At 34.5% G+C, this 26,929-nt stretch overlaps 2 protein-coding genes across 4 annotated transcripts in view; one reads left to right on the top strand and one right to left on the bottom strand.

Moving 5' to 3' along the window:
• LOC144436219 (G2/M phase-specific E3 ubiquitin-protein ligase-like) overlaps nt 1-17,081 on the top strand; it is a 20,431-nt gene extending 3,350 nt beyond the window's left edge. For 2 of the 3 annotated variants that reach the window (XM_078124952.1, XM_078124951.1), the window contains exons 3-14: nt 1,071-1,167; nt 4,367-4,585; nt 5,664-5,704; nt 6,302-6,420; nt 7,520-7,582; nt 8,486-8,539; nt 9,187-9,306; nt 10,095-10,307; nt 11,215-11,476; nt 11,726-11,880; nt 12,338-12,576; nt 12,981-17,081. In XM_078124952.1, the coding sequence (XP_077981078.1) occupies nt 4,462-4,585; nt 5,664-5,704; nt 6,302-6,420; nt 7,520-7,582; nt 8,486-8,539; nt 9,187-9,306; nt 10,095-10,307; nt 11,215-11,476; nt 11,726-11,880; nt 12,338-12,576; nt 12,981-13,228 (1,638 nt within the window). In that variant the 5' untranslated portion in view covers nt 1,071-1,167; nt 4,367-4,461 and the 3' untranslated portion in view covers nt 13,229-17,081. Of the gene's footprint in view, nt 1-1,070; nt 1,168-4,366; nt 4,586-5,168; nt 5,286-5,663; nt 5,705-6,301; nt 6,421-7,519; nt 7,583-8,485; nt 8,540-9,186; nt 9,307-10,094; nt 10,308-11,214; nt 11,477-11,725; nt 11,881-12,337; nt 12,577-12,980 lie in introns of those variants that run through there. The other variant, XM_078124953.1, reaches the window with a different exon arrangement.
• On the bottom strand, nt 17,044-26,929 carry LOC144436775 (uncharacterized). Its single transcript, XM_078125634.1, has 12 exons — nt 26,893-26,929; nt 26,476-26,566; nt 25,846-25,933; nt 25,573-25,658; nt 24,520-24,613; nt 23,919-24,001; nt 21,806-21,856; nt 20,189-20,286; nt 19,569-19,708; nt 18,722-18,834; nt 18,300-18,451; nt 17,044-18,013 (listed from the first exon to the last, which is right to left on the bottom strand). Exons 1-12 carry the CDS (start codon nt 26,927-26,929, stop codon nt 17,808-17,810), a joined length of 1,239 nt encoding a protein of 412 aa, XP_077981760.1. The 3' UTR covers nt 17,044-17,807.

Below are 26,929 nucleotides of genomic sequence, written 5' to 3'. Positions count from 1 at the left end.
TATTTTTTGTTGGTAATTCATATTTAATTTGCGCTTTACATTCTAAAGAGACTTTGTTCAGTGCAAAACAAATGTCATAAAATTAGTAAAATGTTGTTTATATAATGTACATTTATCATGGCAAATAATATCACATGAGTTTGATAATTGACCCCTTTTGTTTTTTGGTCCCCACCGGACAGGTCTTATATAGAATATAGGTTCTGTTCGTGTGTCCATGGTTCTGTCCAGAGTCATTTCTCAGGCATGACTGAACTGATTTTTCTCAAAATTGGCACAATGACAATATACTATGAGATACTTATGCACATGAATTTGTTTTGAAAATGATCTCATCAGAGATGTGGATTTTGGGTCCAAAAATGTGTTTTTTATTATTTTTTTAAAAACTTACACTTCTTAAAGTCCAAAACTACAATCCAAACTAATGAACACCACCACAAGATGAACCGCTGTCCTTTTGACAAGAGATACGATAGTAATATAGATAGTAATATCACAGTATGTATCACAGTACTGAAAATCTAGTATAAGTATAGACATCTACATGTTCATTCTGTATATAAATGTGGTAGTACTATGAGGGGTACGTTTGTATAGTATGCATGATGCTATTGACAAAAATCATATTCATATTCTCTCATGTTGGTTGACCTAAAACATAGACAATAGAGATTGCATATTGGGAAGTATTACCTGTAAAGGAATGTTGGCATGATTTCACTGTACCTATGTCAATAGCAAAAAAAATAGATGGGTATTCCAATTGTATACTTCCTCTTGACAAGTAGGCAGGTGTGTGCAAGTCATGTAAACATTTACAGACTACCAGTAAGCTAGCATGGATAGGTAATCATTGGTAATATTAGAGGTGATTAGCAGATTTATTTTGAATTTCCTTTCATTGTGATTCTATTGTCTATGGCAAAACAAAAACATATAATAGTCATTCCATTCCATGGTGTTATTTTTAGTCATCTCCAGTGTTCATCACATCTCTTTGATTTGTTTGTTTGTTTGTTTGTTTGTTTGTTTGTTTATTGACAAAATGCTATCTTTCTCTACTGAAGTTAACTGTGAATACAGTCACCCTCCAAGGTGGTCTCTTGAAACCATCCAGAACCTATGATACAGGTTTCCGTGTAGCTGTGATTGTCCCTCTCTCAGGTTTGTTCAATAATATTTATCTGCATACATACATGTATATGCACTTAAGTTAATCATCCATTACATTCATCATGTAGAAGTAGAACATTTCAACACACCTATCAAAATAAATGAATGTAGGTGTATTCTTAAGATACTAGTTCACTTAACCTGTATACCTGCTTTATTGTACTTGGTGTGACTACATTAAATACAATTGCAGATCGACTACTATGAGTCCTACTAGAATATGTGCATTTTGTTACCCCACAACTGAGACTCTCTTCCCAGAGTGTTATGGTCAGGGTGACATGGCTGTATGATAATTATGCTTACATTTGTATTTACTTTGAGTTTGTAGTATTTTCTTTTGTTTAATTACTCCCCATGACGAAGACTGGGATGGGGACTAATAGATTGGGTACCGTCCGGCCGGAGCTGTTTCTGCGACAAGTTGTGGACATGTCTGCTTTTTACAAACTTTATACAAGAGCAGTATACTATGGCATACATATACACGTCAAATTGTTTCATGATACGCGCCAATATGGCCACCGAGGGTCATTTGTTAATGATTTGTTCATGTACAGAACCAGTATTGGGGGATAAGTGGAATGATTTTTGTCAAACTTGGTACAAGAACAACACACAATGACATACTGTATATACATATTGTATGCATAGCTAGCATTGTCATATGAGTGGACCGATTTCTCTCAAATTTGGTACAAGAACAACACACTATGACATGATACACATGCATGTCAAATTGTTTCAAGATATGATTTATTAGTCCCTGCCGGACGAAGTCCGGGACAGGGACTTATAGATTGATAGATTGGGTTATGTCCGTTCGTCCGGAGCTGTTTCTCGGACATGCCTGGACCAATTTTTTTCCAACTTGGTATAAGGGCAACATACTATGGCTTGCATATGCACGTCAATTTTTTTAAAATAATCACATCAGAAATGTGGATTTTGGGTCAAAAAATGTGTTTTTGGTAAAAAAACTCCAAAACTAATGAATAGATTGACATGAAATTTGCTGGGAACATACTTAGGGGTGAGGTAATTGGGATTTGTTCATGAGATGATGATTTCCCCAATAATATGTAAATTAGGGCTAAAAATGTGTCTTTTTGGTCAAAAATGTGTAATCCCAAAACCACTTGTCAGATTAGGCTGAAATTTTGGTGGAACATTCTTCAGGGTGTTTTTACTAAGAGATATTCATGGTACAATAATCCGATCAGTGATATGCAAATTAGGGCTAAAAATGTGTCTTTTTGGTAGAAAATCTGTAATTCCAAACCCCAAAGAAATAGTAAGCATATAATGATTCCATGAGTGATATGTAAATTAGGTGTAAAAAATGTGAATTTTTGGTCAAAAATATCCACTCAACAAGCACTTGGTCAATGAGTCTGAAACTTGGTGGAATGTTTCTAGAAGTGTTATTTTGCACATTTACCTATAAAGTCAACAAAATTAGCCCTAGCGACCATGACACACCCATGGCAACAACTAAATGGCAGTTTATTTTGGTCAAATAACAACATCATCTGGTGAGCAACAAAGTAAACATTCAAAAAAAATATGCACATACCCTAGCAATCATGACCACGCCCATAGCAATAGCGCAACTGCTGTATTTCACAAAGATAACAACAGAGATTCAGACAGGTGGACAAACGTTCAAGAAGTGTATTTAAATATGCCTAGCAACCATGACCCACACCCTTAGCAACAACAAAATGGGAATACATTTTGGTCAAATAATGATATCATCTTGTAGGCAATTAAGTAAACATTAAAAAATATATGCAAATATCCCTATCAAACATTAATTCATTCCTAAGGATGTTCTTGCCAAATTTCATGCCAATCTTCCAGGTAGTTTTGGAGTTTAAGCTTTTTACCAAAATCTCTGGTGCAATCATTTTAATTTGAACGATTTTTCAACTAGACACCAGAAGTAACATGACCACCAAATGTCAAAGTTCCCTTTTCACATCAGTAGCAATCACTTGCCACAATGCAAGCATTTGCTGTTCTATTTCTATTGTGATACAGTCTAAAATGGTTACTAGGTAGCCAGTTTGTTATGATCTTAATATGTACAAAGTCATTACACAGACATTATTTTTGATACTGTTCAGTAACATGTTACATGCATTAAAGATAAGAATTTTTCATAAACATGGCAATTCCATGCCCTTTATTAAGTGGCAGTGATAATCACCACTATTTAAACAATAATGTACGCCCTCCCAGCCCATAATGGACGAAAGCAAACTTTGAACGACATAATGGGCGAGGCGACAGCCGAGCCCATTATGGAGTGCAAAGTTTGCTTTCGTCCATTATGGACTGGGAGGGCATACATTATTGTTATTATTTTATAGTTTTGCCAATTCCAGTGAATTTGTAGACCGAGAAACGCAAAACAACGTATAATATACACAGCGCTGAACATCGTCTGCCATGTTCGGCCCGGAAGCTGAATACTAATCATAGCGACACACGTACGTACACGTACACACACATATACACTTCAATGAACTGCTGTGAACACAAATTTGTTTCATGAATGCGTTGTATTTTTAAACAGTGGAAATGACAATCATAAGTAACAACATACATTTCGAAAAAATACCTAGTCGTATGAAGAAACAGAACAAATAAGCTTGTATTGTTATGCTCGTTCCGGGGCCGTGATGCCCAATAACGGAGTACATTATCAGTAATAATGTACAGCGATGACGTCACAAAATTCACTGGAATTGGTAATGCTATAATATAATAGTCAATAATGCCTGCAGGGGGGGGGGGGGACTGTGTCATGTAGTGATTTGTTATTATGACCACCAGACGGCCATTTGGTTATTAATTTTTCCTGTACAGAGCCAGCATTTGGACATTAGTGGACCGATTTCTCTTGAACAACACACTGTGGCATATAGTCTTACATATGACAGAGCAAAAAATGTGCTATTCACAATAACATCACGTACTGTGTTACCCATTAAGCTTTCACCACAGTCACCTTATATCTTCACTGGGAAAAACAGTGCAATAATTGCCACATTGCACTTTGATCAAACTATGTCTTCAAGATCAAAATTTCCTATTCACAATAGATTAACTGCCAACCCATAGTCACTATTAGGGACTACGCCATCGATGATGACTTGATTATTTTATTATGTATGTCCTGCAGCTAATGCTGAACAACTAAAACAGGCTGCTGTCGAAGAGCAACTCAGCCAAAATCAACGATTGACACTTGATGATGTGATTCTACTGTACAGAGATATGTCAGAAGTGATAACAATCCCTGGAAGCAATGAACCATTCACTTTGTTGAAATATAAGAACAAAGTGCAAACAAATTATTCAAAGATGATTTTCTATCTGTGTGATAGAAAGACACACCATGGTAAGTGTTGATTTTAATTGAGACTAATTCATTAAACTTGTTGCTGTCAGATACTTACAGTTTTGTATACTGGCAATCAGTGACAGTACAGGCTTAATCAAATCACAGTGAGAGACTTGTTACTTATCAAAAGGAAAGCTCCTAATTTATCATGTGCTGTATGAATATGGTGAACTGTTTGTGTCAATGTGCAGCAAAATAGTCATGCTTTGTAAATCACTACTGTGTGCATGAATACACTGTTTTAAACCCAGGAACACTATTTACAGAGTCTATGAACAAATCTTCATAGATTCTGGTTTGTTGATACCTGGATACAGTTTAGATTGAATGGGACAGATTATTGTACATTCAATATTTATTATCTGGCTCACAGTGAAACATGGACATACCAGATTGTGAATGCTGACACTATTATTGAAAGTGGGTTTCATTGCATCATTGAATAGTTATTTTTGATTTCAGAAGATGTTGTGAAAGTCAAATAGCTAAATCTGTGTTACATTCAGCTTGTCTATAGTCTATACCCCAACTTCAGCATTAAAGGCACAATACAAATCAAGGTTTTTGGAAAGACACCATAAGTAAAGACATCATAAGTGAGCTGAGCCGCCAGATGTGGAAAAATACAGGCATGGTTTGCCTGTAGTTTTAAGGTTCATCTCATGCTACATGTACTTCATTACTGCCTTACATTGTGGTTTGTACTTCTATGGGTCTACTACAAAATTGAACTTTAAATTTACTGCATGATACTTACTTTAGAATGAAATTTTGTGAACATGTAGTCATGTGAATCATGTAGTTTTTCACTGTCTCAACAACATTTCCACAGATCTGCATGTCTATGATGATATCTGAAAAAATACTCCTACCCAAATAGGAAAACAAACATAAAACTTAACCATTTTAGATGTCTTTACTGTAATACGGTTCATATTTACAATTGCGGAATATTGTGAATGATGTGAGATAGATGCTAGTAGAAATTATGATATTTTAAAATATGTAGATGCAGCACATGTGACATACTAGACCTTTTATGCCCGTTTCATACTTTCATATTACTTTCTTTCAGAGTACCAAGAAATTATTGGCACAAGACCAGTGGAAACCAGGGTAAGTCCAAATTAAGTTCCAAACATTGTAATTGGTGACCCACAGTCACTTGCAGGGAGTGTGTCATCAATGATGACTTGATTTCAAAAGCATACAGCTGGTCGTTCTGCCAGATTCAGAATTGCAGATATAGAAATTTGCGATGATATAGCAGCCTGTTCACTATGGTATGGACTGAAATTGACCCTATTAACTGAAATCAACCTGGAATTATGCATAATGCTGATCATAACCTTGCACCTTGGGCATATAATCCAATGTCAATGCAATAATAAATAAACCAACTAGTACTAGCAGCAAAATGAGTTCAAGACTTAAAGGGGAACCCCTGAAACTGTTTAGCTTGTACAAAGAATAAGACAAAATTTCTGATGTGCATACCAGGCTACCTGTGTATATACTAGTGATAAAACACAAGAGACTGTTTGGAATTTACCCTCAAGGCAGAATACAACTTGCATTTTAAAAAACCCTGCTGCAATCATGATTTAATATAGCATGTTTCCATTACCCTGATGCATACATGACTCTGAAAAGGTCTTAAAGATTTGACAAGCAATGCATTGATTTGCATGAAATATTTGTGGTTTCTTGCAGGGGAAATCAAAAAAGAAAATCAAAACAGAGCCGATATGTATTTCAGAAGGATCCTCAGATGATGAGGTCACTTTTAATCAATTCTCCTCGTCACCTTTAAATGATACTTTGCCGTATGTGTGAGTATTACTTTATTTCTTTTCTGTCTAAGAAAAGTAATCCATGAAGGATATAAAGATTGTTTCATCCATACTTATACTCTCACACACACACACACACACACACACACACACACACACACACACACACACAAACATATATTATATTTTGTGATGTTTATATTGACTGTTTTGAATATCTCCTCTTAAACAGTAAAACTTGTGGAAGGAGATGAAAGCTAGAACACTTCGGTGTCATGCCACTGAAAACTTTGCTCGGTCATTCTTAAAGCCATTCCTACAAAGCTGGTACATTCACGTTCATTCAAATGCATATCACCTGCACCACGTAATATGAAAACAACCGCCACAGAAACTCCTTTATAATAATGCCATGAACAGCAACAGACCAACAGATGAACATCATCGAACCAAAATTTGAAGACAACGTTAAATTATGGAGATAACTCTTGTATACTTTTTAATTCAATGTTGAAAACACAAAATGTTTACTGTGATTGGCTTGAATCACTGTAACTCGATGGTGTTTGGCTGGTCAACTAGGTGATGATGCCACTTTGATGTTTGGATGTACACCGCTATCATGCTAGACATTTGTTTTTTAAACAAATTCCATGGCAACTGGGGGGGGGGGGGGAATTGATGTCAAACTGTGATATACAGATTTTGGATCTGTCCAGTTGTACGTCACACAGGCCCTATTTATGTGTTGTATATATATATAACTCGATGAATACCAATCTGCTAAGATATTACTACATGTGGATATACTGCTGTGGCAAAGTGTAATAGTGATTGTAGTCTGGAACGCTTGCTTGGTTGTAATTCATGCTTTAATGTTTCACACATGTGATCATCAGAGAACTCGGATGTTGTCTGATGATCACATTGTGTGTGAAACTCTCAGTTACAGCTAAGAGAGTTCCATAGTACCATCACTAATGCAATTGTGTAATCTATTCAAGCACATGTTTTTCTACCATCATGTTATGCTTTTCCTGTTTTGGATTGATGCCAGTTAAACACATACAGTTGACGTCGCTGTCTTTGTAAAACCATGTACATGTACAATATGTTTTTCAAACTTATTCTGTTTCAGTAAAATTGGTGTTCCCAGTACCAGTAAAGGTATACCACAGAAATGTGCAAGTAGTGAAGTAGTGTAAGTATAAGTACTTGTTTCAGAAACAATGTGATCCATTTTATATAGTTACTGTACTGTTAATGTTACTACGTTCATTAATTTTTTACAAATTTTCTTCAAAACTATTGACAAAATTGGCCCAAGCAATGGCCTCGACCATAGCAACAACTAAATTGCAGTATATTTTGGCGAAATAACTACATCATCTGGTAAGCAAGTGAGCACACATTCACAAAGTGTATGCAAATACCCTAGTAACAATGACCACACCCATGGCAACAGCCAAATGTATTTCCTATAGTTAACAAGATTCTTAGATAAGTGAATAAGACTTTCTGAAAAATATGTAAATATGTAAATATGCATAGTAACAAGGCCACACCCATACCAACAGCCAAATGATCATATATATTGCAAAGATAACAGGGAACAATACATAAACAAATAAACGTTCAAAAATGAATGTAAACATACCTGGGAACAAGACCGCACCCATAGCAACAGGCAAATGATCACATATACTACAAAGCTGACATTGGGGGTATATAGACAAGTGAACGAACATTCAAAAAGTGTACTCAAATATATCTAGTAACATGACCATGTATATAGCATGTCTTGTAACACTGGCTTTGATCTGTCGCTGAAATCATATTGATGGGTTATCAATAAGTATCTAATCTTATAGGAGGCATAAGTTTACACTGGGCAAGTAAAGTGTCTGTAAGGGATCGTGACATGCGATGTTTACACACACACACATATATATATACTCAATCGCAAACACAAACACTTCTTACTCAAGATCATGTTCCTGTACCATTGCTACACCCAGTATGTTCTTGCTGAATCAACATTTATACATATTTTTGATTTATTATGTTCTGAATACGTCACACTTACAAAATTTGAACATTTCAGAATGAAGCACCAGAGTGCATATAGCAGCCAGCCACATAAGAATACAATCGCTGAGTAAGTATGTGGACCAACATTGTCCTTCTCTCCTTAGGGGTACATCCCAGTCACTGGATTATTTGACCTGCATGATAAAGGTTACACTGAATCTGTATTTATTGTATTACCTCAGAGTTTGTCGCATACTTTTAAATTTCCTGTCTTTGCGAGAATTAATATCAATGTATTTGCAGCTGCATGTGACTAAGTGTTAAATATTCAATATGACATTTTGTTGTTCTATACTTCGATGTCACCCTGTGGTATTTACTGGATCTATGAATGCAACAAATTATATATCACATATAGCTTAGCTTGAAATTAAAACTGATGTTTACATTTTCAATTCCCTAGTGTTCAATTCCAGGTACCATTGATATTATTTCTAGCACGGAATTATTTCATCTGTTCTGGTGACAAAATAGTTTAGTTAGTCATCATAAAAGAATTGATACTTAACATTTTGCAGGCAAGTCTGGGTTAAATGTTATACATAGGGTATGGTGTAAGTCCAAAATTACCAGTGAATGTGTGTCATCAGGCAATGTTTAAAAACTAAAACAATATTGTTACACAGTAATGTTGTTACTGTTATTGTATAATAAGAACGTTTTGGTCCTTTGAACTGCACATGTCCATTGTAAAAAATGCTAATCTTATTGCAGGTCAGTGTACTCACAGTATTCAATGCTATTGCACGAGAGTGAAGATGAGGCAAAAGAAACAGATATATGTATGGATGGTGACAATACAGTTGTGTCAGATCTTCAGCAACCAAGTTCCAGGTGATGTATTTTTTTAGTCATGTAATATGCTCAACTGAACTGATAATACAGTTCCTATGGGTAAATGAAGAATTTTGCATGGCATTATGATTAATTATTTGTTTGTAAATATTTGGTAATCTTCAATATATATCTTAGGTAAATGTTGTGCTACAGTGATCTTTATACCACAATCATGATGTCTTTTGGGGGCAACACAAGTCTTAGATATAGAAGCATTTTCTGTAAGCTTGAATGGCAGAGTACTCATTTCTTTTGTTTATGTCATGCTCTTACCACACGACTATAGAAGGAAGAGCAAGTCTGCAGATATGCAATGTCCCAGCATACAGTGGAAAAGATGAACAATTGATGATCAACTACATTGTCTGCCATGCCCAATGCAGTGTCACACTAGGAACTAATTGTTAATTGTTTACATTTTCTGATGCATGTTGGGACATTCCAGGTTCACAGTATATTGAACTGCCACTATGTAGGAGCTCAGCAGCAAGGCTCAATCGTCATTCTTGGTGGTTGAGTGGAGAGAAAGTCACATGCACAAGAAAAGAGTTATCCAGACTTAATCTTTACTAAAACCTTATTTCCTAGCTTTGTATTCCCCTTTATGTATTGCCTGTACTACACCATAAATTAAACTATAAATTAAAATGAAAACTAAAAATGTGTTATCAGTTACCAGTTATCACATACATTTATACTACTCTCATAACCTTCTTTGCTTTGTTCTTATGTACCTATTATAAATAGTATAATAATTTTTTCATATTGTAAATCATTCTAAACAGTTGTGAGAAGGACATCAGAGTGTTGTTACAGGATTATATTGATACAACTATTGGCAAAATAACAAGTACTGTTATAATTTGGAGAGCCAAGCTACTTCCCAGTATGCTGAGGTATGTCAACAAGCCGTCATTCAACATCAGCAATCCTCTAAGAGTCGAGTTCAGTGGTGAGGATGCAGAAGACTTTGGGGGACCACGCAGAGAGTTGCTGAGGTAATTGTAGTTACTTTACTGTTCTTTTTCTTAATCTAATCAACTTAATGACATTATTGTTATGTTAAGGAATAAACAGGACCAGGAAGTACTGTCATCAACTTTTTGAGTGTTTTCTAGACGATTGACTTCCTTTCCAATAAATTATGTACAACTGAGTTTCTACTATTCTTGAGTACTGTAGAATGTCAAGTAAACTGCAATTTGATTTATCTTCTAACTGTTACAAAACAACAAGTAATTGCTGATGACACAGTCCCCGCTAGTGACTGTGGGTGGGCAATCAATTTGTTTGGAACAGAAAATCTTTTTAACATTTGGGCCATAGTTTTAATGAAGTGCAATGGGGCAATTATTGCACCGTTTTTTCAGTGAAAGGATGAGGTGATTGTAGTGAAAGCTTGGGTTATGTGAATGGTACATATTTGCTCTAACATACATGTGTTGTGTAAGTAATGTATGCCATAGTGTGTTGTTCATGATAAATCAGTTCACTAATGTCCAAATTCTGGCTGTGTACATGGAAAAATTACATTACAAAATTAATGTACCTGTAAGATGATATCTTTATTCGACAAGAATATACTCTAATTGTCATGGTTGCTAGTCATATTTGCATACTTTTTAAAGTGTTTCTGATTGAAGTGTTTTTTTTACCAAAATCACATTTTTTGACTATAAATCTGTCTCTGATGCTATCATTTTCAAAAAAAAATTTCATGTGCATATGTATCCCATTCTAAGTTTGAGAGAAATCAGTTCAGTCCTGTTTGAGACATGAATCCGGACAGGCAGAGCTCAATCTATAAGTCCCTGTCCCAGACTTTGTCTGGCGGGGACTAAGTAGTGTGAAACAACAACAAAGAATACAAGTTCAATGACAAACTATCACTATTTCATTTGGCAGGTTATTGATGATGGAAGTTGGAAGAAATATGGGTGTTTTTGAAGGAAACGAAAATGCCAAAGTATTTTCGATGGATATCCAATTATTGGAAGATAAAATGTATCGAAAAGCAGGGAAATTGACCGCGATGTCAATTCTGAATGGAGGACCAGGCCTTGCCTGTTTGGCAAAGCCTGTGTATGAACACCTAGTTGGTATGACGACAACAAATCTAACTCTGGATCTCCTCCAAGATGCAAATACTAGAGAAAAATTAGAAGAGGTATGGGAAGAAATGAGATGTACATTCAATTATTGATTTACACAGAGTTCGAATTTTGAAGATGCCTGTAATAACTGCTGTATGCAAAGTTCTAAAACACTTCAATCTATACCTTTAGTTTATGTTCAATTGTGGCAAGTCCATTCATTTAGGAGAACTTTGCAAACTGTGCTTGTTTTCATTGTTATATGAAAGACCTATTATGGCTGATTCATTGACTTGTTGATTGAATACATGAAAACTCTTTAGTTGCAGAATTGCGGTTCCGAAGAACACATGCAGTCTTTTATTTTTGCACACGGTGACTGGGTAGCCGATGTTGGCTACTCAGATATTTATTTAACTAAGTTGGAGCAGAAAGGGGTAGTTTTAAATCTGCTACTTAAGCAGTTGGTGTTGATCAGGTAAGTAAACTACTAGTCTGTATCGTCTGCCAGTTTTTGAAATTGTACGACATATAGTTCAGAGGGTAACAAATTCAAAGACCATTAACATCGAAACTTACAAAACATACTATTCAGATTTACTCAGAATTGTTAAAAATGCAACACAAGATTATTTGTCAGCACTTGATGTGGATATCTAAACGTCATACAACATCTGCATGTACAGGCTGAGCAATGCCACAGTGACGGTTGTACAATTGTACCTTGCATTTGAATGTTGACCATGAAACTGTGACACTCTAGATGAATGGAAAGGAATAAACGAACAACCCAGAATATGTGTTCTAACTGTCAGCATAACTCTAACCTGTTTGCCTATCTCAATTTATTGTTTATTATCCAAATTATTAAACAGTTGAATTTTACTGACCGTTGTTCATGTTCACTTACACTATAAATATATTTTCTACGATAGAACCTCTGCTGCTGTAAATCAGTTCTCCCAAGGTTTGGATGATGTTGGGCAGCTCCACAAACTTATGAAAAGTAATCCAAGGCAGTTCATGCCTCTCTTTGTGTCTGCTGGGGAGAAAGTGAAGAGAGCAGAATTCAAGGAGCTGTACACTGTTGCCTACAGTGAAGAGGGTGGCAACCGAAAAATCAAAGAGGAAGCAACAGTGTACAGCTTCGAGATATATATTGAAGAGCTAGAAGGTACAACCCCCGTTGTAATAACTCAATTTTCTGTCCTGTTTGAAATACATGGACACTTGCTAAAATTAGAGTATCTCATTAGTTTTGGCTTTTCAGTATGGAAATATAAGTAGACAGAAACTTCACTTACACATATAACTACCGATTGTCATGAAACAGTAGGTATTTATCATAAAAAGGAGGTAAAAAGTGTAATTTTGACTACAAGTTTATAGGTTGTTTTAATATTAATACCATATCATACTTTAAGGTTCGTCGTCATTAACAGCTGATTATAGTAAATTGTTTGTAAAGTTAAAGAAGTGAAATGGGGGATAAGATGAAAAAAGATACTAAGATTCCTTTCCCTTTTCTGTTTTTTTTTGTTATAATCTTGTGTTCTTTTGTTTGTTTTTTACATCCAGAGAATCAACATGAAATTGGTATTGAAGATCTATTGATCTTCATGACGGGAGCTGATCGTGTTCCTCCACTTGGGTTTGACAAACAAATTACCATAGATTTCTATGGTATGGAAGAGAACATTACAAGATATCCATCTTCTTCGACGTGTGATCTACGGTTGTGGTTGCCAAGAGGGTGTCCACCAGAAGACTTAGCAACCCTCCTGACAACGGCAATCCTAAATTCGCAGGGTTTTGGCAAAATATAACTTGCTGGGTAAATTACCAGGTCATGTGTTGTGTTGTGATTCTGAGTCCCCAGTTGGCAACACTTGGAGACTTGGGACAGGATGAACCTTGTCTTCACTCCTCCCTCAGGTCGATTGTTTCTTATAGTTTTTTTGTTGCCATTGTTTGTTGTTTCATCAATCACATAAAACATAATTTTAGGAAGTAAATTGCACTAGCAATGCCACCATGGTCATTGATAAGTATAGTAACAGGTATTGTCAGAGATAACTATAGTGGACACATATTGCCTGGCCATGAGGGCTGTAGCACCCGTTTATTACACCCGAGGGACTGAGTTACCAGAATCACATGCTATTTCCTGAGACTGAAGGCCGAGGGAAATAGCTTGCGATTCTAGTTACTCACAGTCACGAGGGGGGTAATGAACGGGTGCTATAGGCCAGACAATATGGGTTTTATAATATACCTCATGCTGTGAACTCGCGGTGGCAGACAACATCATCAGAAGCTGCCATTTTGACCTGCTGTGAACTCTCGGTGGTCACGTGACCATGTGATAGTTTTTGGAACTACTCCCCTAGGGAAATAGTCATTATATTTTTCTATCATGTGACTGATTCTAGCGAATCATGGGACAGCATTATCTCTAGGTATATTAATATAACAGATATTGTCAGAGATAGCTATAGTTACAGTAACAGGTATTGTCACTCAAAGATAGCTATATTAACAGGTATTGTCAGAGATAACTATAGTAACAGATATTGTCAGAGATAACTATAGTAACAGATATTGTCAGAGATAACTATAGTAACATATATTGTCAGAGATAACTGTAGTAACACATATTGTCAGAGATAACTATAGTAACACATATTGTCAGAGATAACTATAGTAACAGATATTGTCAGAGATAACTATAGTAACACATATTGTCAGAGATAACTATAGTAACACATATTGTCAGATATAACTATAGTAACACATTGTCAGAGATAACTATAGTAACACATATTGTCAGAGATTACTATAGTAACACATATTGTCAGAGATAACTATAGTAACAGGTATTGTCAGATATAACTATAGTAACAGGTATTGTCAGATATAACTATAGTAACAGGTATTGTCAGAGATAACTATAGTAACACATATTGTCAGAGATAACTATAGTAACAGATATTGTCAGAGATAACTATAGTAACATATATTGTCAGAGATTACTATAGTAACAGGTATTGTCAGATATAACTATAGTAACACATATTGTCAGAGATAACTATAGTAACACATATTGTCAGAGATAACTATAGTAACACATATTGTCAGATATAACTATAGTAACACATTGTCAGAGATAACTATAGTAACACATATTGTCAGAGATTACTATAGTAACACATATTGTCAGAGATAACTATAGTAACATATATTGTCAGAGATTACTATAGTAACACATATTGTCAGAGATTACTATAGTAACAGGTATTGTCAGAGATAACTATAGTAACACATATTGTCAGAGATTACTATAGTAACAGGTATTGTCAGATATAACTATAGTAACAGGTATTGTCAGAGATAACTATAGTAACACATATTGTCAGAGATAACTATAGTAACACATATTGTCAGAGATTACTATAGTAACAGGTATTGTCAGAGATAACTATAGTAACACATATTGTCAGAGATTACTATAGTAACAGGTATTGTCAGATATAACTATAGTAACAGGTATTGTCAGAGATAACTATAGTAACACATATTGTCAGAGATAACTATAGTAACACATATTGTCAGAGATTACTATAGTAACAGGTATTGTCAGATATAACTATAGTAACACATATTGTCAGAGATAACTATAGTAACACATATTGTCAGAGATAACTATAGTAACACATATTGTCAGAGATTACTATAGTAACAGGTATTGTCAGATATAACTATAGTAACAGGTATTGTCAGATATAACTATAGTAACAGGTATTGTCAGAGATAACTATAGTAACAGATATTGTCAGAGATAACTATAGTAACACATATTGTCAGAGATAACTATAGTAACACATATTGTCAGATATAACTATAGTAACACATTGTCAGAGATAACTATAGTAACACATATTGTCAGAGATTACTATAGTAACAGGTATTGTCAGAGATAACTATAGTAACAGGTATTGTCAGAGATAACTATATAGTAACAGGTATTGTCAGATATAACTATAGTAACAGGTATTGTCAGAGATAACTATAGTAACACATATTGTCAGAGATAACTATAGTAACACATATTGTCAGAGATAACTATAGTAACATATATTGTCAGAGATTACTATAGTAACAGGTATTGTCAGATATAACTATAGTAACAGGTATTGTCAGATATAACTATAGTAACAGGTATTGTCAGATATAACTATAGTAACAGGTATTGTCAGAGATAACTATAGTAACAGATATTGTCAGAGATAACTATAGTAACACATATTGTCAGAGATAACTATAGTAACACATATTGTCAGATATAACTATAGTAACACATTGTCAGAGATAACTATAGTAACACATATTGTCAGAGATTACTATAGTAACACATATTGTCAGAGATAACTATAGTAACAGGTATTGTCAGATATAACTATAGTAACAGGTATTGTCAGATATAACTATAGTAACAGGTATTGTCAGAGATAACTATAGTAACACATATTGTCAGAGATAACTATAGTAACAGATATTGTCAGAGATAAATATAGTAACATATATTGTCAGAGATTACTATAGTAACAGGTATTGTCAGAGATAACTATAGTAACACATATTGTCAGAGATAACTATAGTAACACATATTGTCAGAGATAACTATAGTAACACATATTGTCAGAGATTACTATAGTAACAGGTATTGTCAGAGATAACTATAGTAACACATATTGTCAGAGATTACTATAGTAACACATATTGTCAGAGATAACTATAGTAACAGATATTGTCAGAGATAGCTATAGTAACAGATATTGTCAGAGATAACTATAGTAACAGGTATTGTCAGATATAACTATAGTAACAGATATTGTCAGAGATTACTATAGTAACAGATATTGTCAGAGATTACTATAGTAACACATATTGTCAGAGATTACTATAGTAACACATATTGTCAGAGATTACTATAGTAACACATATTGTCAGAGATAGCTATAGTAACAGATATTGTCAGAGATAACTATAGTATACTATGGCCAGACAAAGAAGAAATTATAATTACTAGTTAGGATTTTTGGAAAAATAGAACATGTTTTTCCAGTACCATTGGCAATACTGCTACAAACATAAAGATACAGCCGTTATACATGCAACACTGCATTTTGCATAGGTTGTCATTGATTATGCAGTACAATTGCAGTGCCTTTCACTTTCATTTGAATGTACCTTTATGTCTAAACATAAACCAGCATATTGTGATTACAAACACCTTTTTTTTCAATTAGGAAACAGAAATGTTTTTCAGCACAAGTGAACTTACAGGTGCCGGTACTGCTATAGGTGTCACGCAGCTTTTTACTGTGTGTCTGTGTTAACAACTTTCAGGTTATTGTGCTTGTTGGGTGTTGACTACAACATCAAACATGTACTTGCTGCAATGTGGGATGGTTTTGTTTATAACTCTTTCCTTTGTTTTTTTGTGTTTGTGATGTACTTCAAGTAAAAACACTTCAGCGTCTGGTTGAGAGAACGTCTATTTGACCAGTGTTTGTAAGCCATAGTCAAGCCTCCATAGTCACATGAACAGGTTATTTCAAAATTATATTTATTATCTTTCATTGAAGTTATGTGTTGTTTCCAAAAGAAGAAGTGAAATAAAAGTATTTTCAACACTTGATACATTTCTCTATTCTTGTATGTTTTTCTCTTTAATATTGACAGTTCTAGGACAATCCGGAAAAAATGCCCCCGGCCTCTGGTGGGATAATTACATACGAGGATAGGTTCAAAGTGGTCCTGTTTATGAGTTAATAACTGCTTTATTTAGAAATCAAATCCCATGTTTATTGCACTTTTTTTTATAAATTTCATTTCATTATCAATATTTCAGTCTTTGTCGGCATGTTTGAAATGAAAGTGTATGTGTATTTGTAGGCGTGATTGGGGCATTTGTCCTACGGGTTGTTTGTCTGGAGGCGTATGTCCTGTTACCAATAATCACAACATCATAGTCCTTTCATTTTACACAAATATCAATTTCATGATAACTTTCATATATACTGACTGTAACCAATGTTGGAATAGTTGTTTCAACATTCTGATGATAACACATGAAGTCTATCCTCGATACTCTGTCTGCATACTGACTATCTTTCAATCTCAAACTATTGGTAGTCTCAAATTGATACATCATCAATACATAATTTCAATCATTCAAGGACATAAAATTGGTATTACATATAGTGGACATAAATGAGTTACAAATTACTGTCATGTTCTGCAACATTTTCTGCTGAAGTCATTTTTATTGTTTATGAACATCAACTGGCATTTGTAAAGTGATTATTTCTCCCTTAAGCATACTAAGTGCATTGTTACAATTTATAGATGGGGTACCAATCTTTCTAAAATTCTTTCATACAACAATTGAGCTTCTGCAGGACTCCTGGCTGGCAAAAGTTTATCCTCTTTCATAATGTCATCCAGATACACCTCAACCTCACTATCCCCCACATAATTTGGTAGACATGTGTAATCGTCCAACTCGTCAATGTTGAATGGTATTTCCTGTAGGCAATCTACACCACCTGCAAACATAAGAAAGATTCTTGTATAAAACACAACCATGGAATTCTGATAACACATAAAATAAGTTTTTATTGTCTTTTTAGAACTACTTAAATGGGCAAATAATGAAAAATTCACATACGTGTACAACCATTGCTTTTACTATGTTGTTTTATGTAATGATAGAATAGTTTGTGATAAAAGTTTATTTGGATTGGCATATCATAGTGTTCGTCCAATTTGAGGAAGGATACAATTTTTGATAAACTATGTGTTATCTGGATTGTATGTTTGCCCACAAATTACCTGACAACTCGGGGCAATAGTATAATAAATTTGGTCTCCCACATGGCACCGCAAGTTGTGATTGTCTACGGATAGAGTGGTCATTCCATTCGGAAATAATGTCATCGAGTTCTGTTTGGATGACGGGCAAATAACAGTGGCGAATTAGACACCTGTAACAGAGCAGATGTGGTACAATTATATTGACATGCACATATTGGATTAACTTATGGAACAATTATATTGACATGCACATATTGGATTAACTTATGGAACAAAACTACTGTTAAAATGGTAGATAGAACTGCCTAGGGAAGTTGCACAGGAAATCTTCATGAAACTTGCATTGCTTTCCGTACATTGAGATGATCGAAACAATTGGTTATTTTGTGAATGTGTATTGCCTGGCAGTAAGGATTGACCTTCAAGAGGAATAAACTTACTTGTGTATTTGACTTCTGTTAACAAAGAGACCTTCATGTACCAAGCCTGAAAAGTGCTGCCGCCACCACTCTGTCCAAGCTCTCAATAGGTACGACCAGAATGCTTCAATTCTCTATAAAATTGAAAGATTGTTATAATTGACCTTTTGTTGTATGGTGGAACAAAAAGGTCAAAATCTTTGCTTTGTGAAAAAATAGACAATTGGGAAGTAGTGTATGTGATGAAAATTTGAGGTAGGAAGTCAAATATAAAAGAGGTCATCAGTAATCTGAAAACTTTGAAAGGGGAGGTACCTCGGTGAAATGACAGAAACCCTTGCACATTGTAGTATTATTGCACTAATTTTCATACACTGAGATCTCCACTCAACAAAACAAATCACTGCTTTATTTATGCCTTTTCAGGTTTGGTTCAATAAATATTAAAATTTATCGACATCAACACTTTCAACAAATTTGTCACTACATATGTCTCAAAATATGTAATATCATAATCATCTATGGTGAAATTGCTACACACAGTTTACTTATCCTCATTTGAACCTGTTCCCTTTCAATAACAATATCGATAGAACTGGCAGGGCCTTTGCGGAACAACGCCAGTACTACTTCAGAATCATTAAATTCCCCAGTTAGATTGACCAACCCATTAGCCATTGTGTGTACACTTTAAGTAAAATGAAATTCCAGGACCGTTTGGACACTGATAAGAACTTTCTATTAACATAACCCTCCCCCAAGCAAAAGTGGTGGGCCTTGTGGTGTTGGGCCTTGTAATGACCATGGGCTATAATGCAATTGAGTACAGTACTAATAAATGCCACACTGATTGAAATCGTTGTCCTACCTGATTGGCACAGGACTTTCCATAAATGAAAGAACGCTCTCCTGAATGAGGATCATTACCGAGTTGTCGTATATACATTTGCATAGCAGCAACAGTTTCATTTTCTGTGCCTGGATCTGCACGCATTTGCAGTGGACATCCTAGTAATATCAGATAATATAGGAATCACACATTTTAGCCAAACAATATATCATTTCATGTACAATGAAAAGTGCCAAGATCACAGCAATTGCATTTGATCAGCATCTTTGCATACAAGTGTGACATATAAATATTATATCATGTGTATTCCAACCCAAATCTGATGCTCAAATGCTGTCCAAGCATCAGTTGTGTACATGGTTAATGAGATCAAATGCTGTAGCAGTTACTTGATGCTTTTGTTACTCTTGTCACATATCTGTAATTTATTTTTTAACCGTCAAATACAGTTTTCATCAGTGCCAATCTTTGCAAAGCAAAAGTTGGACTTTTAATAACACATGTCTGTATTTAATCACATGGTCTTTTAATATCAAACTCACCTATGAAAGCTCTGCAATGCAAGACAAACAGACTCTCTAACTACTCTCTAAATAACATCTCTACAACTATTTGATTTCATTTCAGACTCTACTCACCATTCACTTCTTTAATACAAGCCAGGTAATAGTGTGCAATAACTGCTGGATTGTTATTGGTACTTGCAGCTTTTACCCACATAATTTTCCTTGAGTAGCTATAAAAGGGAAGACATCACATCAAACAATATATACTATTTACAAATTGACATGAGTGCTCTTGGAATGCATTATTCAATTTTTGTATTACCACAACAAAGATGTTTTCTTCTAGTAAGTTCTACATATTGTTCCTTGTCAAACAAGTCATTGTCGGTGAAGCAATCCCACAAGTGAGTGTGGGTAGCCAATCAATATTTCTGGCACAGAAATCTAGATATTGAAGACATAGTGTTAACAAAGTGAAATGGGGCAATTATTGCACTGTTTTTCCCAGTGAACTGATGAGGTGACTGTGGTGAAAGCTTGGGTTACACTGAGATGTTACTGTGAATAGCACATATTTGCCCTGTCATAGGTAAGAATGTATGCCAGTGTTGTTCAAGAGAAATCAGTCCACTAATATTCAAATGCGGGCGCTGTATATGAAAAAATCATATCCAAATGGCCGTCTGGTGGTCATATTAGCACATGTATGCCATAGTGTGTTGTTCTTGTACCAAGTTTAAGAGAAATGGGTCCACTCATATCCAAATGCTGGCCTGCTCTGCAGTGTACACGAAACAAGAATGTACTCCCATTTTCTAGTTGCTATGAGTGGTCATGGCTGCTAGGCATACACATTTTGAAAGTTTGTTCAGTTGTCTAAGAATTCCCTTTTTTATTTTTGTGAAATACAACACTGATTGGCTGTTGCTATGTGAGTCGTCATGGTTGATACAGTATTTGCATACCTTTTTTGAATATATCCTCAATACCCCATCAGATAATGTTATTATTTAGCCAAAATATACTGCAATTAGTTTGTTGATAAGGGCGTGGTCATGGTTGCTAGGGCATTTTTCGTCAAATTATTTGAAGAAAATCTGCAGAATAACACTTTCAGAAACGTTTCTCCAAGTATCAGATTCACTAACCAAGTACTTCTGGATATGTAATTTTTTTAAACAAAAAATGAACATTTTTACACCTAATTTGAATATCACTCATGGTATCATTGTATGCTTAATATTTCTTCATCCATACATCCCTGGTTGCATTACTATTAACTTTCTCTTCAATCTGTTTAGGGGTTTTGGAATAATAGATTTTTATCAAACATATTCATTTTTAGTCCTAATTTGCATATGACTGACTGGACAATCATACCATGAACCATGCTTTGTAAAAACACCCAGTAGAATGTTCCACACAAACTTCAGCCTAATCTGACGAGCAGTTTAGGGATTATACATTTTTTCAACAATAAGACACATTTTTAGCCCTAATTTGCATATCAATGGGAAAATCAAGATATCATGAACAGATCCCAATTACCTCACCCATAAGTATATTCCCACCAAATTTCATGCCAACTGAATCTGTAGTTTTGGAGTTAAGTGGGGTTTTTTTAAAACAAAAAACACATGTTTTGACCAAAAATCCACATTTCTGAATTTCTGAATTTTTAAAAAATGCATGTGCTATGTCCCATAGCATATACCCATTAATACAGCCAGTAATACCTCTAATACATACCCATCAATACAGCCACTAATACAAATGCCATATGGTTTCAATTTATCATACCTGTAAAACAAGAGAAGGTATAATAAAATACAAATGAAACAGTTACTATTGATCTGGTGAAATACAGTAACATAATCATAACAAATTAGAAATAATGTGAAACAAGTCGCTGATAGTGACACAGTCCCCACTGCTATTCATGGTTAATAGGGTATTTGCATACCTTTTTTGAATGTTTATTCAATTGCCCACCAGATGATATTGTTATTTCACCAAAATATGCTGCCATATTTGTTGCTAAAGGCATTGTCATGATTTTGTCAAATATATGCAGAATAACATCTCACCAAGTTTCACACTCAATGACCAAGTCCTTTTGGAGATGTAAAGTTTTTGACCAAAAATGAAAATGTTTACATGTAATTTGCGTATCACTCATGGTATCATCGCATGATAAATACTTATTCATCCATACATCCCTAGATGCATTCATATGAAATTTCAGCTCAATCTGTTCAGTGGTTTATGAATAATAGTTTTTTTACAAAAAAGACACGTTTTCGCCCTAATTTGCATAATACTGATGGGAACATCACACCATGAACTTTCAGACTAATCTAATCAGTAGTTTTGGAATTATACATTTTTCACCAAAAATACACATTTTTTTTACCACATATATCTCTATATCTCTGATGTGATCATTTAAGAGAGAAGATGATGTGCATATGTAGTCCATAGCAGGTTGTCCTTGTGCCAAGTTTGAGAGAAATCAGTTTTCAGTCAAGTGTGAGAAATGACACAGGACAGATGGACGGAACCAAATCTGTAAGTCCCTGTGGGGACTAATAAGCAAAAGTATGCATATATATTGGCAATATATGTGTCAGTGTTTTGTTAGCTGTCCTCAATGTCACATAGCATGTAACATTTAATATAATGTAGCACTGGATTAGTGGAATTGACTGAAATTCTACTTCCATGTTGTATTGGGGCCATATTTATTGTCTCATATACCTGTGTAAAACATGCATACATATGTAAAACTACAAATATTGATAGAAGAATAATGCATTGAAATAAAACATTCATCTCAATTTGCTTATGATTGCACAGAAAAATGATTGCTGCATTACATTGCATTCATATATATACGTCATTTGTTGAAGTTAATAATTAGCCAAGCCAAAAGAAATGTACATTTGTACCCACTAAGAATGCAGTGGTAACCAAGCAAGGATTATTATTATTATTTTATTTATACTCGGTTTAAAAAGTAGCACAAACGTGCTAATACATCCGAGATGTAAAATATAAATAAAAAAACTACAGTAAAACCGTCATGAAGATCAAATATACATCACATTAATAACTTATATACCAAACAAAACAAACCAACAACAAAGACTCAAAAAACACATGATAATTGCACGATATGTAACTGTGAATAGGCATACAGATCAGATCATACATGCATAAGAGAATATAAATGATGTATGGTTGCAAACCCAATGATGCTATGTGAAAAGGGTGAAAGCTAGTCAAATTTTTTTGGAAATCTTTTTCAGTTGTGTAATGTTGTAGCCATCCAGTGCTCAAGTTTGTTTATAAATATGTGTGATCAGAGTTTTTTTTCAGACAGGGATCATTTTGTATTTGAATCTGATCAATAGATGCTCATATAGCATCTAAATTTAATGATCACACTTGCTCTCATGTTCACTTTCTCATCTTTCTAAATTATCAAAACCAGCGGTTACACAATTTTGACTGTTTACATTCAAATAAGATCATAACTTCACCAATGTTGCCACTTGACACTTGACATATAGCCTTAAGAAGTGGAGAGACATGATTCAAATCTTGCACTGGTTTGTTTATAAATGGACAAGTTAGTGAACATCTAAACACTGCCCCTGAACATAAATTGTTGTTGAAAATGCCACTGAATGTCCATTTTGAAACCAAAACCTCATATGGCAAATCATCACACAACAATATGAATCACATGCAATTGTATGCCCAATTATTGGCCATTTCACATATTCTATCAATGCAATAATACTGCCATAATGCTCAATAATACCCCCTACACACATATACATATAAAAGAAGAACTTACCCATCCAGGTGCCATACTTGATTGGGACCCTTCAAAGAAAACATATATTGTGCTAGAAAGTCACCATCTAGAACAGTTACACACTAACATGGCAAAGATGTAATAGAAATAGATAAAAACTTAGTTTAGACACAGGAACTATGAAATTGTAAAAATTAAGGTCAGTTTCTTCTCTCTTGATGCATATTGATGACTTATCTGCGGCTATTGGCCTGTTGACTTATGAGTACCTGTTAATAATGTTCCTTTTCCCCATCAGATGTAGGATGTACCTAACAAAATTTAGACTTGCCATAATTGTCAATAAATACCAGTGTGAATTTTAGTGAAACGACTCAATATCACAAAATGAAGAAAACTCATTATAAGGAATCCCTTTAATGAATTTAATTAAATTAAACTCTGTATATTGTGTAACTTTAACTTTATTGAATATGAAGGCTTTGAAAAACTGTGCAAACTGAGCTAAAACTAAGCTAAGTGAAAAGTGTAAAGTCCATGATGCAAAAAAAACCCAACATTTCTCTGAGTCATTTGGTGTATGATTTTGACAGGATGAGTTCACATTAATATACACAAAAAGTATCATAAACAAACTTACGATGCTTCTGTACAGTCCACGTTTGAACCTTTTTTTTCCTCTGGCTTGAACACCATCGGGGTCAAGGATCCTTAATTTAGTAGCTACAGAATCTCTATGATATGAAAATAACATAACAATATTAAAATGATTTATAACAACAACAACAACAACAACAACAACAACAACAACAATAACAATAACAATAATAATAATAATAATAATAATAATAACAACAACAACAATAATAATAAGCTATCTATAAATAGATTGACAGAGCTCCACTGAAAGTTACTCATAGCTAGGAAGTTGCCGAAAGATGAATGCCAGATCACGACCAATTGCAAATTCAAGGGTTTGATGCACCACTTCTCATTGGCCCTGACACATGTGCCAAGTTAGATAATTATGCTTGCAGGAAGAAAAAAAAAGAAGAAAACCCCACTAATACCAATAGAGACCCATGCCTTGCATAGTGGCTGATATCCTTCAAAACATGCTAAATGGCATGCAAAGTGTACAGAGTTGTCTGTTTGAATTAAAATGTTGTGGGTGTGGATTTGAAGGTCAAATATCAATCATGAATTCACAATGTTAGACCAGAGTGAATAATAGGGTCACTTTATGATTTGAGTATGGTCATGGATATTTTGAGCAGCTGTGTGAAACTGGATTAGAAAAACCGGGCTGGATTAATTTTGTGGAAGCTCTTTGAAATGTGTGCTGTAAGCCCATGGTAAATATGTACATGGAAATAATAGCTAGATTTTACTTTTGACATCAACAGAGCCACACACAGGCATATATGCCACCATCAAAGAACAAAACACACATCTCTGATGTAATCATTTTCATTTGAACAATTTCTCAACTAGACACTAGAAGTAATATAACCATGGAATATCAAAGCAATTGGTGTGGTACTTTTTTTACTTTTAAGTTCTTTACAAATACACACACACACACACACACACACACACACACACACACACACACACACACACACGCACGCGCGCGCTTGGTGATAGAAATATTGTAAGGCCTGGTATCACGGTATTGATCTAATAAACTTGCCTGGAGACATTTAACTTGTACTTCTTTTTAAGTCGACACCACATAGCTCTGTAGCCACATTTGGATCCAGAACCATTAAGTTCATGCTGAAAGTACATGTTGAGAAATATGACTTACATAGTTTCTTATTAAAGGTACAGGCAGTGAGAAATGTAGCTCTGTAACTAAGTAACTACACTGTAACACACATGTGTATCCAAACAAATTAGTCAAATTGTTCAAAAATATCTTATAGTATTTAACAATAAAAACTTGTCATGTTTGTATACTTACTAATATAGCATTGTCTACATCTTCGTCACTGGACCGTGTCGTTCTCACCAAATTCAATTTCTTCATTCTGTACTTCAGCTGTCTGGAACTGAGCAAATAACATTTGCAAAAAATTAGGTAGGTATGATTTAATATTACAAACACTTGTGCATACGGTACTGTTAATTGATAGCAAAGTTAATGCACATCATAAAGCACTCAGGAGTCAAGGCATTTGAAAATCACAGATGTCTACATAATCGATGTATAAAGCCAACAGCCACTTCATTTCTTTTGAAAACAATAATAATCATAAATAAATTTTGTCAAAATAATTGCCTGTAGGAATACTAACTCACAAATAAATTTTGGAAAAAGACAACACTTTTAGGCCTTGATTTATACTGTGAACAAAGATAACATGAAACAAACAGAGCCTGATTGCAACTTTATATATTGTTCACAATTATGGTGGTATGATAATGGTAGTGGTTGTTTGATTAATTGAAAGTTACTAAGGTGTAACAAACCTACTTTTAGAAAAATTCCATTCAGTGACAAAATTTATAATCATAATTTATCTTTATAAGGATTCATCTATCATTCACTGCCTGGTTTCATTTTATGACAATCAACATCAAGAATGCTTACCTGAGGTATGTATCATGGTAAATTTCCAGTAACATTTTTATGTGATATGATGAATAGCCAGCATGCCAGAAGGCTTGGATGGCAGCATTTTCTGTTAAAGAATATTATTTAAAAAAATGAAACTATGTGGAAGGGAACACGTTGATTCAAGCAGGAACACAGGTACTTTTTTTTAAAGGTAATACAATGTTTATCTGTGGGTTTTGATATCCAAGTTATAATATCAAGTGACTAGTTGATATCTGATCAGCAAATTTCTGACCAGTCAAAGTGACTCAAGTAGCTACATGACAAGATGACTACATGTACATGAACAAAGTCATCACATACTATAGTATAGGCAATCATGGAATATGTTATCAGCTTTCATGTTTAATATACACATACATACAAACAAGCCATTACATAGACACTCACCATCAGTGAAGTTTTGTAGGAACACTGGTAAACTCAT

The sequence above is a fragment of the Glandiceps talaboti genome, chromosome 6 (genome assembly GCF_964340395.1).
Source record: "Glandiceps talaboti chromosome 6, keGlaTala1.1, whole genome shotgun sequence".
NCBI classification, from domain to species: Eukaryota; Metazoa; Hemichordata; class Enteropneusta; family Spengelidae; genus Glandiceps; species Glandiceps talaboti.
This window is presented reverse-complemented; position numbering and strand designations above follow the sequence as displayed.

What these genes read in the sequence shown, in the direction of transcription:
- LOC144436775 (XM_078125634.1), bottom strand. Translation starts at nt 26,929, where the DNA reads ATGAGTTTACCAGTGTTCCTACAAAACTTCACTGATG. An exon ending in CCTACAAAACTTCACTGATG is followed by an intron (nt 26,567 to 26,892) that starts GTGAGTGTCTAT and finishes ATTCTTTAACAG; the next exon opens with AAAATGCTGCCATCCAAGCC. An exon ending in CAAGTATGGCACCTGGATGG is followed by an intron (nt 21,857 to 23,918) that starts GTAAGTTCTTCT and finishes CTTGTTTTACAG; the next exon opens with GTATGATAAATTGAAACCAT.